The following is a 14,870-nucleotide window of genomic DNA, read 5'->3' as shown; positions in this document are numbered from 1 at the left end:
CCTATAGTTTCCATCCAATCGAAATGACACTTGGTGTACAGCGTCTACATGAAGAAGACATACGCGTATGTTCGAGACTTTCCTGTCCGGTCATTATTTTTGAGCTATGCTTCTTTTTTGACACAACATCATTACAACTCCATCTGTAGTTCGTGTTCCAAACCAATCGTACAGTTTCTATTCAATTTAAATGAAACTTGGTCAACATCATCAATATAAGACAGTATCTATTTGACACATTTTTCAGCCACATATGTTTAAAGTCCAGGTCATAAAATCAGTCAAAATCCATAACACATCTCAGTCGGATCTGTTAAAGAGCCAGGTGATACAATGAGACAAAATCCATAACATATCTTTCAGCTATATTTGTTTCAGGTCCAGGTCATAATATGAGTCAAAATCCGTAACACGTCTTTAGTCGCATCTGTTAAGAGACCAGGTCATAAAATGAGACAATATCCATAACACGTCTTCCATTCTCGTCTCTTTAAGGTCAAGGTCATACACTGGGACAACATCCATAACACATCTTTCAGTAATATCTGTTTTCAGTCAAGGTCATATATTGAGACAGTATCCTTAAGACATCTTCCATGCAGATCTCTTAAGGTAATTTAAAGGTCCAGGTCATTAAGACCTTATGCCAAATACTTTTAGACAGTTTATTTTCACATAAGCTCATACATGTACATTGCTTCGTGTGTCTAATACGGAAGTGACACGAAGATTTGAGGGATGTATATTTTTTTGCGTAAAAAAGATTCATCTAGCTTGTTTTGGAATGTCATCATATATATTTGAGAATACATTCACAGTTGTGACACGGTAAATCATGATAGACACCTGCGTCAAGAAAACATCTAAAGTATAAATAAATTGCAACGGATATACTTATATAATGACATTTTATCAACACTTTTTTACAATTCTATAATACACCTCACTCTGATGTTTTGCTGATTATTTACAGGTATATAATACACCTCACTCTGATGTTTTGCTGATTATTTACAGGTATATAATACACCTCACTCTGATGTTTTGCTGATTATTCTACAGACCTTACTTAGAATAGATACAAATGCACCAGAAGGGTGAGTTTTTTTTTGTGAAATTTAGTTTGAAAACCAGTCCCTGATTGGTTGATTCCGAGCCCAGTTTAAAAATTAACAAATGAAAACAAGACTTGTTTTTTTTCTAAAATCTACCAAATGGGAGTTAAAATATTCGATTATTTATCTGTTTTTAACGTCAGATGCATACAGGTTATAGCGCGTAACGTTCAACACATTTGCCATCTATTTGCTCAAAGAGTATTGCAATGATATCATATATTCCAAAATTTGTTTTCTCTTTCCAGTGATATACGATGGGACTGTGCAGAAACGGCTGTACGACAGGCAATATATATGCCTTTGCCCAGAGCTCCTGAGCCGAGCACCGAACATTCTCACGGCAGATCTTCAAAACTTTTCTGTGATCACTGTGGATTTTATAATAAACAAACACATGATTTCAGTGCCCAGGCTGACCTTGGCAGTAGTATTGTTCCAATTCCTGTGATACAAGCCGACACAAAGGCATCGTTTGCAAACGCTCTCAGTGAACTTTCTGCAAAACACATCCCGTTTCAAACGTCTGTTCAAACAGAAACGGTGATGATGAATGGCTCAACGGAGAATACAAATATTTCTTGTTCAAACAGCTCAGTGCCACCTCCCCCGGCACCTCCTCCACCACCATTGCCCTCATCATCTGTACCACCAGCGCCTCCTCCCCCTCCACCGCCTCCTACATTTGGAGTATCTCCTCCACCAGCTCCTCCACTACCCGGTGCTCCACCACCACCTCCTCCTCCCCCGCCTCCACCAGGTTCATCTATTCCACCGCCACCTCTACCTCCTGGCTCAGGCCCTCCCCCGCCTCCACCTCCTCCAGGTGTACCAGGATCACCCCCACCTCCACCACCTCCTCCTGGAGGTATTACGAGAGCTGCAACATATCCAATGAGATCTCAGCCGGAATCAGTGCCTAGAATCAGTACACCTACACCAAAACATAAAATGAAAACGTTTAACTGGACTAAAGTTCCACCAAATAGTGTGACAGGTAAGTATCTGTCTATATATATTTTTATTGCTAATTTGAAACAATTTTATGTTCAAAGAAATTAAGACCTTTCATTTCCTTAGCTCAGACTTTTCAGTTTTTATTTCACTCTTCTTGTTTATCAAAGCAACCAAAAGTGTTGTTCCTTTGTTTTGAATATTTCTTCACGATTTTTCAAAAGTTTTCTGATAAAATTATTATATTTCAGTTTAAATTTTTTGTTTCGTCAAGAATTTGGAACGTTCCTCCACTAAACTTATCATATGTAATAAATGGGTATATGTCTTCTCGATAAATGTGTTATATACACTGTATATAGGGACATATGGTTTTGATACTTGTCAATAGAACATGACTTCTTTCTCGATAAAATGAGTTATGTATTTTGGATATGTGTTATATACACTGTGTATAAGGACAAATGCTTTGGGTACATGTCTTCGGTGTTTTCCGATAAAACGCGTTATATATAGGGATAGGTGTTTTGGAAAAAATCTTCACGATAAAAGTGTTCTAAACACTGTATATAGGAACACAGGCTTTGGGTACATGTCTTCGGTGTTTCTCGATAAAATGTGTTATATATAGGGATATGTGTTTTGGAAATAAAACTTATCATATGTAATAAATGGGTATATGTCTTCACGATAAATGTGTTATATACACTGTATATAGGGACATATGGTTTTGATACTTGTCAATAGAACATGACTTCTTTCTCGATAAAATGAGTTATGTATTTTAGATATGTGTTATATACACTGTGTTCAGGGACAAATGCTTTTGGTACATGTCTTCGGTGTTTTTCGATAAAATACGTTACATATAGGGATAGGTGTTTTGGAAAAAAATCTTCACTATAAATTGTTATATATGGACACATGTTAAGGATACTTCTCTTCAGAATGTGACTTGTTTCTCGATAAAATGTGTTATATATAGGGATAAATGTTTTGGATATGTCTTCATGGTTTTAAAATGTTCCTCCGACAAAATGTTTTATATAATGTCTCGGTATATTTTCAGAATTTGGCTTTTTAAAATGTTCTTTAGCATATATGTATGAATGTTTTAAATGTAAATCTGATTTTTTCCTACCTATTTCTGATACCAATATAATAGTATTAAAAGTATGGTAATTGACATGAAATTGCTAATTCATTTTTTCTACAACTTTGAAGTGAAAAGTAACGTTTGGAAAGAGGTTTCATCAATGGACGACCAGATCCCAGTGAATTACGACACTATAGAACAGTTGTTCTGTCAAAAACAGATAGTAGAATCCCAAAAGAGTGGTCACAGTGCAAAACAAGTGACTACCAAGGTATAAAACACGATGTGTGATTTGCCTACTCTGATAAAGGGTTTTCGTCAATTTCTGTTTAGATAATGAAATAAAGATATCCGATTTCATTTTAATGAAGTAGACATTTTTAAGTACATAAAATATATCTATTAGAATTATTTGAATTATCTTACAATTTGTCAGACAGAATTGATTTTGATGTCATTCAGAACGTCATTTTATATGCGTCTTTGGTTTAGTTGGTTTCAGTGAGCTAATCGAAGCTTAAACGAACGCCACTTTCTCATTTATGAAATAATGTGCTCAGTGTTTTTTTTCTAAGTTGATTAAAGTTTACTTTGAAATAGCAAGTTACATATACCCAGAGGAAATGGAAAAAATCACAGACGTTTAACTGAATTATTTTAAGACAAATTTTAGAACTCATCCATTACACTGTCGTATTCAATTAAAACAGGTTCTTCTGCTTGATAACAAGAAAAGCATGAGTGTGAATATATTCCTGAAACAGTTTAAGGAAAACAATCGTCAAATCGTGGATATGATTAAAGAAGGAGACATCAACAAAATTGGCAATGAAAGACTCAGGGGACTGCAAAAAATTCTTCCAGATACCGAAGACGTAAGTTTTTAAGAAATTTTCTTATTTCTCAATATAGGGAATATTTTGTGTCAGTATAAAATCGAATGCGTTCACTATGTAATGCGATCATCCATTGCGAAACGACTTGTGCTGCAAACAAATTCTATTCCTGTGTCTTGCATGTTTTTTGCCAAATTTAAACTTTATGTGCGAAGCGTCCTGTCGTAAGAAAATATCGAAAGGTTAAATAGTTCCATGAAGTTTACATAGAGTATTTAGTATAGCATAAAATTAATTTTGTGTTCAGAATATTCAAAATGGTTTCATCCTTTGTCTTAGCTGACGTAAACAGATTGTTTTAGTATTGCAATATTTTGTTCACATATTTCGGACTCGTAACTGACACCTGTACCAGAATACAGCAGAATATATTTAGTATTTCGTCAGGATAACTCTTTTTGTTAACAGATGTTCAAACTATTTATATTATAGCCTCGCTGTAAAGATAACTTAGGACCCAGTTTTAGCAGAGTAAATTTTGACATACCTTTCACAGAATGTTGATACCTTTATTTTTCTATGTTAGCTGAAGCCTATACTTGAGTATAGTGGTGACAGGGGGCAACTTGGTAACGCCGAACAGTTCTACCTTGACCTTCAAAGTCTAGACGGTTACAAACTGCGCATAGATGCAATGGTACTGAAGTTGGACTTTGCGTCATTTATAGAAAAATTCCGACCGTTGATGCAAACGTTTATCAAGACATGTAACGCTTTGATGGAAAACGAGTCCCTAAAAGTCTTCCTTAGATTTGTACTTCATACTGGTAACTTCATAAATGCTGTAAGTATATTCCTTTGTGTTTTATGTCAGTTTTCAATATAACCTTTCTTAAAGACAAGAATAACAAACACCACTCTACAATGACATTTTGCACCCCCATAAACGAAGTTTGGTTGGAGGGATATATAGGAGTGAGCTTGTCGGTCTGTCGGTCCGTTAGTTTTCATGGTTTGACAGAATTGAATAAATTTTGGTATACAGGTGTAACATCATAAAAGACAGGTCATCTTCGCTTTTGGCTACCAACCGCTAATTTTTAGCTCATCTGATTTTTTGAAAAAAAAAATGATGAGTTATTGTCATCACTTGAGCGGTTGTCGGCGTTGCCTGGTTAAGTTTTATGTTTAGGTCAGCTTTTCTCCTAAACTATCAAAGCTATTGCTTTGAAACTTGGAATACTTGTTTATCATCATAAGCTGACCCTGTATAGCAGGAAACATAACTCCATCTTGCTTTTTGCAAGATTTATGGCCCCTTTTGTACTTAGAAAATATCAGATTTCTTGGTTAAGTTTTATGTTTAGGTCAACTTTTCTCCTAAACTATCAAAGCTATTGCTTTGAAACTTGAAATACTTGTTCACCATCATAAGCAGACCCTGTACATCAAGAAACATAACTCCATCTTGCTTTTTGCAAGAATTATTGCCCCTTTTGGACTTAGAAAATCAGTTTTCTTGGTTAAGTTTTATGTTTAGGTCAGCTTTTATCCTAAACTATCAAAACTATTGCTTTAAAACTTGCAACACTTGTTCACCATCATAAGCTGATCCTGTACAGCAAGAAACATAACTCCATCCTGCTTTTTGCAAGATTTATGGCCCCTTTTGGACTTAGAAAATATCCGATTTCTTGGTTAAGTTTTATGTTTAGGTCAACTTTTTCTCTTAAACTATCAAAGCTATTGCTTTGAAACTTGCAACACTTGTTCACCATCATAAGCTGACCCTGTACAGCAAGCAACATAACTCCATCCTGCTTTTTGCAATAATTATTGCCCCTTTTGGACTTAGAAAACCATTTTCTTGGTTGAGTATTATGTTTAAGTCAACTTTTCTCATAAACTATCAAAGCTATTGCTTTAAAACTTGCAACAGTTTTTCACCATCATAAGTGGACACTGTACATCAAGAAACATAACTCTATCCTGCTTTTTGCAAGAATGATGGCCCTTTTTAGACTTAGAAAATCATGGGTAGGACAATATTTCTATTATACAAAAAAAATCAGATGAGCCTCAGCACCCGCAAGGCGGTGCTCTTGTTTGATGTCGTTATGGCCCCTTTCCAACTTAAAACGCATTTTGTCTTTTTGAAGGTGTTCGTGCAAGAGTGGATTCGTTAAATTAAAGTTTGCATTTTAAAGAACTGTCTTGCAATAACAAAGCTTTGTAAGAGTCACAGTCTTAACAAGCAAATAAAACTTTTTAGTAACCGAAATAAACGTAACAACTTTCACTAGCACGAAATAAAAATGAAGACAATTAAAAATAGTTTCTGCTATATATATATATAGAGAGAGAGAGAGAGAGAGAGAGAGAGAGAGAGAGAGAGAGAGAGAGAGATTGATATGTGATGGCATATTTGATGTGGAAAAGAATTTATCCGTGCATAGTTTCAAAAGCATTAATGATATAAAATTAAATCGTACCAACTTTAAAACAGTTCCGTAACGTAGATTTAATACTTTAATTAAGACAACATTGTTTTTTTTTAAAGCGCGCATGAATGTGTGTTTAGTTTGCCTAATGTCTGCGTGTCAAAACTGGCAGCTATATTTCTGTAAAATAAGCATTTTTGAGCTGTCAGTCTCGACTATATTGTTTAGAATTCGATGTCCAATTTAATGTAAAAAAGATGCCATAACAAGTGGATAGTTTAATCGGAGAATAATTTCATATTATTTGAATTATAATACTTTGCTGAAAAGATTTAAAACATACACTTTGATATAATTTGTTTTGTAACTTGATTTTATGCGTTCCTAAAACACCCATTTCATATGTCAAAATAGATGGTATTGAAAGATTTCATCTCCAGACTGTCAGCAGAGTATTTGAGTGTGGGACTGAGGATACATTGTAAGAGAAATTCGGTGATCAATTCTCATTTAACTTTCATTTTCACCCAGTGAATATTAAGGTTTTATGCAGAAAGTCAGCTTTTTAATTCATTACAGCATCCGTTGAGATTATCTGCATTGATTGAACCCCAGTTTTCTCAGTTTTGTAGTGTTTTGGGTAATAATTAGAGACACGGTATGAAAGAGATCAGAGTTTTATACGCCCGTTTGAAAAACTGGACGTATTATGTATACACGGAATGGCGGGCGGAAAAAAATCGGTGTCTGCTCAATAACTAGAGCATTTTGTATCAAAACTCAACTAAACATACGCAAAGTGTGCATCTTTATAAACTCTTGGCCAAATTCGATAACCAGCCAGTTCGGTCCAGTATCTCCAGGCTTATGGTCATTGAATTGGTCAAAGATGTCAAAATTGACAGTGTCCGCTCTTTTATTTGAGTATTGTACTTATAATACTTACACAGAAGATGTATTACTATAAAATCCAGGCCAAGTTCGATGACCAACCAGTTTGGATCAATCTCTCCGAGAGTTATTGCTCTTGCATTACTCAAAATTAAAGTGTCCGCTCGATAACTTGAATAGTTCTTAGCCGATGTTCAATGAACTTGGTCAAAATGTTGATGGGCACAATATCTCTGACAAGAGCAGCTTTAGTTATGACCCCTGAATTATAATAAATCTTGAAAATTGACAGTGTCCGATTAATAACTTAAGCACTTTTAATCCAGTGATTCTAGTCAGCATGTTTATTTGCATACCAACTTATCGTCCGATAACCAGCAGGATAGTCTTAGTCGTTGTGACGTTCTGGCGCTTGATTTAGTTGAAACTCAGAAAATTGACCACTAGACTAAGTCTGGTCATTTAGTGTAGTATTTTAAAAGGTAAAAGTAACATGTTGTAAAGGGCGAATTTTGTGACATATTGGCACTTTTTATCAATGGAAAACTATTCTATTTCACAGGGAAAATACTCTGGTAATGCAGTAGGATTTCGGATTAGCTCGCTCACAAAACTAATAGACACGAGAGCAAACAAACCTCGAATCACTCTTCTACACTATCTGGTCAACGAGGCTGAAAAGAAAAACAGCAATGCTGTTGCTTTCGTTGATGAACTGTTTCCAGATCTCAGCTTTCTAACCAAGTACGTATTGTGATATAACATTAACAAACACATGTGTTTTCGTAATGACACTGTGACAGATCTTAGGTAATTCGTGTTAATAAGTATTTTGTTACAAACTGACCCAGTTATTGATCTATGATTGTTCGTATCAATAAACATAAATTAGTTTCTTCATAATGACCCATATATAGGTCTTAGATCATTGGTATTGATACACCAATGGCCCTGATATAAATTTTAGGTAGCATGAGTTTTCATAATGGCTTAGTAATAGGGCTAAGGTCTTTGGTATTAATAAACATGTGTTTTTCGTAATGAACCAGATATAGATTTGGCATATTTCGTAGTATAGTTAATAAACATGGGTTTTCATAAGATTCGATCATATAGCTAAATAAACACGTGTTTTAATAATGACCCAGGTATTGAACTCCAGTCTTTAGTATTGATACAATGCCCCATAATGGCTCGGTTTTAGATCTAAAGTCTTTGGTATTAATAAACGTGTTTTCCATAATGACCTATTAATAGATTTGAGATATTTGGTATTGGCACCATCAAAAACCAGATAGGCTGGCCATGACATGAAGTGCGTCAATGTGACTTTACAAATAAAGTAAAACTGTTTCGTATTGCTCGGAGGCACCAGAATTTATCTCCACCCCTCTGACCGACCCCACCGTTTTTTTTTTTTCATAATTCTAGGTACACCTTAGAAAATATAAACGCAGAAATTCATGAAGTCAGCACAGCAATTGGAGCAGTGGATAAGCAGCTTGCGACTTCATCAGAAGATCTTCGTATTCAGTTCGAATCTTTCATTAAGGTAAAACATTATCCTATTCTATTTTGTAGTTTTAGTCATTTTGAAATTCGCGTAGAATAATTATCTACGAAGTCTGTCATTTATTCAAACAAAAATTTAATTGTACTTATTTGTGAGAACAGAAGTTGAGAAATTCATATGGACAGACGCAGTTATAATTAATTTTACCATGTCATAACAAATCATGTGTACTTAAACGAAATACTTGCTTGAATATCCATTTTAGACTGCTAAATTGGAGCTGACTGACGTAAAAGATGATTTAGGGAAAGTCAATGAACTATCGACCAAAGTTGCAATTCGTTTTTGTGAGAATGAGCAAAGCTTCAAACTAGAGGAGTTTTTGAGCATTATGAAAACATTCTACGAAAAAGTACGGCAGTGCCAGAAGGTAAACAATTATATATTCGGGGTTATTCCATTCATTTTTCGGGACAGTGCTTTAAAGTTTTAAAGTAGCCGCCTTGAATTTACCTAAGTTATGATAGTAAAATGTTTTACGACTGTCTCGGTGGTATTGTCATCGTCTAGTCTAGAAATGACGTTTTTATCGCCAATATGCTTTATTTAAGATAAGATAAGATAAGATATCCTATCTAATCTTAAACAAGCACCTCGAAATGACGTTATTACCGCCAATATGCTTTATTTAGAACAGTCCATACGCATTGCAAACATTCCAGAACGCTGTTCTAAGTACCCGGCAATAAAAATGCGGATGTACATCATATTTAGTATTATACATTATATCGAATTTACTTCAGATGTCATAGTATCTTTTAAACTGCGATATTAGTTCCTGTAAAATTAATAATAGCATCTGAGAATAAATATGAAACGAAACCAGCTATTGGGATTTTATATGAACTAATATGAAATGGCTTCAGCTTCACATAATTTGTACTTCATCTCCCGATAAAATATCACAGCTATATATTATGCATTGAAAAGGCGAAATTTTCTCTTCCTACAGCTATCAAAATGAGACCATTTGATACCAAAAACCACATTCTAATTTTCCAGCGCTACTATAGTCATTACAAGATATATAGGCCTAACAAAACAGATGTGTCAACATAATTGCTAACAGTTAGAAATAGAAATGCGGTCAAGCAATAGCAATACAACTTCATCTCTTATCTAGCTGGACACGATTGATTCTGCCTTTTTGACCAGTGTAGATCATGATCAGCCTGCACATCCGTGCAGTCTGAGCAAGATCTGCACTGTACATCATTCATTCAAAATCTTAAAGTTTGTTAAACAGCCCTTTTAACAGTAAATGTTATTGTCCTAAATGAAGGATGGACAAGTTCATTATAGAAATTTAGCAGGGTAAGGGACTATTGTTTTAAAAACTAATTTATGTTTTAGGAAAATGAACAGAGGCGCATACAAGAAGAAAAACAGGAGAAACGAAGAAAGGCGCAAGCGGAAATAAAATCAAAGCCAAAACGTAAAAATAATATTCATCTTTCTGTCTCACTGTTCTTGCATATGAAACAGTACAATCTGTTGTTTTTTTCTGTATGTTTTACACATTGCGTAAGCCAGTTGCCAGTTGTTAGCTCATCTGATTTTTTGAAAAAAAATGATGAGTTATTGTCATCACTTGAGCGGTTGTCGGCGTCGGCGTCGGCGTCGGCGTCGGCGTCGGCGTCTGCGTCGGCGTTGCTTGGTTAAGTTTTATGTTTAGGTCAGCTTTTCTCCTAAACTATCAAAGCTATTGCTTTGAAACTTGGAATACTTGTTCACCATCATAAGCTGACCCTGTATAGCAAGAAACATAACTCCATCTTTTATTTTGCAAGATTTATGGCCCCTTTTGTACTTAGAAAATATCAGATTTCTTGGTTAAGTTTTATGTTTAGGTCAACTTTTCTCCTAAACTATCAAAGCTATTGCTTTGAAACTTGGAATACTTGTTCACCATCATAAGCAGACCCTGTACATCAAGAAACATAACTCCATCTTGCTTTTTGCAAGAATTATTGCCCCTTTTGGACTTAGAAAATCAGTTTTCTTGGTTAAATTTTATGTTTAGGTCAATTTTTATCCTAAACTATCAAAGCTATTGCTTTAAAACTTGCACCAGTTTTTCACCATCATAAGTGGACCCTGTACAGCAAGAAACATAACTCCATCCTGCTTTTTGAAAGAATGATGGCCCCTTTTGGACTTAGAAAATATCAGATTTCTTGGTTAAGTTTTATGTTTAGGTCAACTTTTTCTCTTAAACCATCAAAGCTATTGCTTTAAAACTTGCAACTGTTGTTCACCATCATAAGCTGACCCTGTAAAGCAAGCAACATAACTCCATCCTGCTTTTTGCAATAATTATTGCCCCTTTTGGACTTAGAAAAATCATTTTCTTGGTTGAATATTATGTTTAAGTCAACTTTTCTCATAAACTATCAAAGCTATTGCTTTAAAACTTGCAACAGTTTTTCACCATCATAAGTGGACACTGTACATCAAGAAACATAACTCTATCCTGCTTTTTGCAAGAATGATGGCCCTTTTTAGACTTAGAAAATCATGGGTAGGACAATATTTCTATTATACAAAAAAAATCAGATGAGCGTCAGCACCCGCAAGGCGGTGCTCTTGTTTTTAATAATGTTGCGATTATAGTCATTGAAATCATAAAAGTACATCAAAAGTTTACATGCGGCTACTAAGTTAAGCTGTAAACTTACAAAATCATACCGACAAAGAAAATTGCTTAAAAAACGTCAAAAGCAACATATGTAAAAACTGAAAATAGCATGGTGTAAAAAAGAGTATCTGTCATATTTATACATGTGATAAATTTAAAGGTTACACGTTATTGCTTCTTATTTTCTACCATTGATAAACATTTTTTTAAAAATCTTTCCAGAACCACGGAAGATTCCGTCACAAGAGGACGATGGTTGTATTATAGACAAACTACTTCTAGAAATCAGAAAAGGCTACAGTCTAAGAAAATCACCAAAGAAAGTCAACGAATCAAACTGTTAATATCAAAGTTGCACAATTCTATTTGCTGTTTAAAATGGTACCGTTTAAGAAAAGTATAAACTGACGCAGAAATATTATCTAACAGTCTACATCATGCTGGAAATCGGTGAAGCAGACATATAAGTGTGAATTTGATATACATATCGGCATAGCAACTTGCTTTTCAGTATAAACATAAAATGCTCGATAGTGCTTAAATTCTGCTTTGAAAGGTATGGTTTAAGGAAAATGTATACTTAAAATGGCGCAGTATTAGTAAGCAATACGGTAGAAATAAGAGAGGGGGGCCAAGGAAGAGGGAAGCAACATGCATATATGTACAAACATTACATGGCGCGTTGTGAGAAGGTGAAAGAATCTCTTTAAAAGTGTACATGTATTTATTTCGGACGAATTGAATATTTTTATTTGTTATCAAAACCGGTTGCACTTTTGCCACGTAGAGTAGTAAATATCTCAAATTTATTATATTACCCGTTAAAAGATTTCAAACGTGCCCTGTGCCATAGACCCTGTATCTTCATACTTTATACCATAGTATCTGAAATTTTTTTATTTGTTTTTGCTGAACTTCTTTAAACTAGGTTGTCTTCAATCCAATCCGTCTATCATTGTGTCATATAGCAGGTTGTGCGATGCTATCAAAATTAATACTCTATAGAAGTGGTCACATGTTGACGGCAGAATGTTGGATTTATAGCAAATACTGGATATGTGTTGACTTCAGATTCATGAATTTATAGCGGAAGTCATGTAACTACTTGGAGATTTTGAATTTATTGTTCTGGTCATGTGATAACTTAGAATGCTTTGGACATGCGATGATTTTCAGGTTTCGAACATTGTACTGGTCACTTGATGATCTTCAAATCTTAAATGTATAGCACTGGTCACAGCTATGAAAATATGAAAATGCCTTATTGTGAGGATTTCTTGTACAAATCAGAGTCCGTCTTCTGCTATGTAAGGCCTAAACTGAGCTAGTATCGGAGATTTCTAGTTTTTACTTTCCATGAATTTTCATTTTGTTTCTTTCAAAGTATTTGGACAAGTGGACGTGTTTGCCCTTTCACTGGGGCCTTAGAGAATTTATACTATTAATATCAAATATTGTATGAGTATGGTTAAAATATAAACTTAAGCAATTTAATATTTTATTTGTAATGTTACCGTGAGCAACGATAAGTTGTTGGTGCAATAATTAAAATATGTGTATTTTACTTTTAATAATATTGATACACAGTGTACTATAATGCCATGTATGTATTCTCATACCTACAACTCTTTTGATGTATAAGTATTTTTATCCATTTTAGACGTTCTAATTACTTCAGCGTGTATAAAGTTTTTTAAAGTTCTTTAATGTATATTAGTTGTATATATGTAGGATTTATTTTTACCTACTGAAAAAAGTTTTCTTCCTACATCTAAGGGACTATATTTATTACTTTTAATATAGCCATTAATATCAGTTCATTTAGAGCCACTATACAGTTCACTATTTAGTATTTCAAATAAAAGTCATGAAAGTTTTAAGACAGATTTTGTTAAGCGCTGAAATGCAGTGCATCTTAAAATACACGCCATCATACAAGTTCAGTGTTTTAAATGTGGAGAAAAAGTCATTAAAACGGTAGCCACGCCGTAAAGTAGTCAGAGATTGCTGTATCTGACAGCTTCCATAAAATACAAGATACATTGTACGATTTGTTTTTTTTTTAAACCTATTAGACTTTTCCACCCAATGGTGTTACAGAATCCAGTGACGTTTCTACCTAGTTGTATCATAGTTTCAAAATCCATTGACCTTTCTACTCGGTGATGTAACAATTACAAAATCCATCGACTTTCTACCCAGCGATATAACAGTTACAAAATATGTTAACCCAATGGTATGACAGTTACAGAACACATTGACATTTAGTGATATAACAAAATTGCAGAATGCACTGACGTTTCTACCAAGTGTTATAAATATTACAAAATCCATTAGCGTTTCTACCCAGTGATATTACAGTTACAAAATCCGTTGACGTATGTACAAAGTGATGTACTTATTAAAAATAACGACAATCTCATGACGAGCAGTTTTAAATTTCAACAGATTATCAGATTGCAAAATCACAAGACATATGGGACCTATTTCTTTACGACTTAGGTTTAAAACTTTTGTCAAAAGTGTTCTAAAAATATTACAAAGAATTGCTGGGACATGTTTAACGTTACTTGCCCAAAGAAAATCAGAACTATACTGGATGTGTTAAAGGGTGAATTTTTTAAAACATGTTCATTTCCGCCAAGTTTGGCATATATACGACACTGAAAATTGATACAGTGGATGACAATGAAAGTTAGATATTGGTAAAAATGCAAGAAGAATGTAAATTTTCTGCATTATTTCAAGAGCGTAAGAACGGTTTACTTCATCTGCACAATAGTTTTGGTTATTTATATGAATATCTTGCAAAAATCTTATGTCAATAAGTTTGTACCACTAGCCACTTTCAGAGTATTCACTTTTTACAGATTTTTGAGAGAGATAATTATTCGCAAAAAAAATGTGTGTGTAGGGTTTTGATTTTTTTTAGAATAAATCTTATGGAAATGTGAACTTATGAACCTTGCTTCAGATAATAATATATTGAGAATGACAAGCTATAGTACAGGAATCTGTGTCTGATAAGAATTTTTAGAACCTATTAATTGATTCCATCATATAGCCGAAATCGTTTGAATATTATGGTGAAAACCAGTTCTTGGACACATGGACATGATCAAGTATAGTTAATTTTATTTATAGGCGATTTTATGCCACATTGCGTAGCTTCGAAGTGTTTTAAATCATATACTAATCATATCAGAAAATTCGTCTCTTTATTGAAATTCAAGAATATTCGATTGAATTTGTTTTATTGAGTTTGAAGAGAGCTACGCCTCAAGATATTTGAATTCAAGCTCAGATGTCAGTGATATTTTGTGTTT

The 14,870-nt window shown here is 34.1% G+C and overlaps 1 protein-coding gene across 5 annotated transcripts in view; it reads left to right on the top strand.

Moving 5' to 3' along the window:
• Window positions 1-11,959, top strand: part of LOC123557491 (inverted formin-2-like) — an 83,704-nt gene extending 71,745 nt beyond the window's left edge. For all 5 annotated transcript variants that reach the window (XM_053543806.1, XM_053543803.1, XM_053543802.1 and 2 more), the window contains exons 6-15: window positions 1,018-1,097; window positions 1,364-2,112; window positions 3,294-3,436; window positions 3,876-4,040; window positions 4,588-4,845; window positions 7,896-8,077; window positions 8,765-8,885; window positions 9,112-9,276; window positions 10,260-10,341; window positions 11,767-11,959. In XM_053543806.1, the coding sequence (XP_053399781.1) occupies window positions 1,018-1,097; window positions 1,364-2,112; window positions 3,294-3,436; window positions 3,876-4,040; window positions 4,588-4,845; window positions 7,896-8,077; window positions 8,765-8,885; window positions 9,112-9,276; window positions 10,260-10,341; window positions 11,767-11,888 (2,067 nt within the window). In that variant the 3' untranslated portion in view covers window positions 11,889-11,959. The remainder of the gene's footprint in view (window positions 1-1,017; window positions 1,098-1,363; window positions 2,113-3,293; window positions 3,437-3,875; window positions 4,041-4,587; window positions 4,846-7,895; window positions 8,078-8,764; window positions 8,886-9,111; window positions 9,277-10,259; window positions 10,342-11,766) is intronic.
• Window positions 11,960-14,870: the final 2,911 nt, after the last annotated feature.

The sequence above is a fragment of the Mercenaria mercenaria genome, chromosome 5, assembly GCF_021730395.1.
Source record: "Mercenaria mercenaria strain notata chromosome 5, MADL_Memer_1, whole genome shotgun sequence".
Taxonomy (NCBI): Eukaryota; Metazoa; Mollusca; class Bivalvia; order Venerida; family Veneridae; genus Mercenaria; species Mercenaria mercenaria.
Note: the sequence above shows the minus strand (reverse complement) of the source record. Positions and strands in the feature narration are given on the sequence as shown.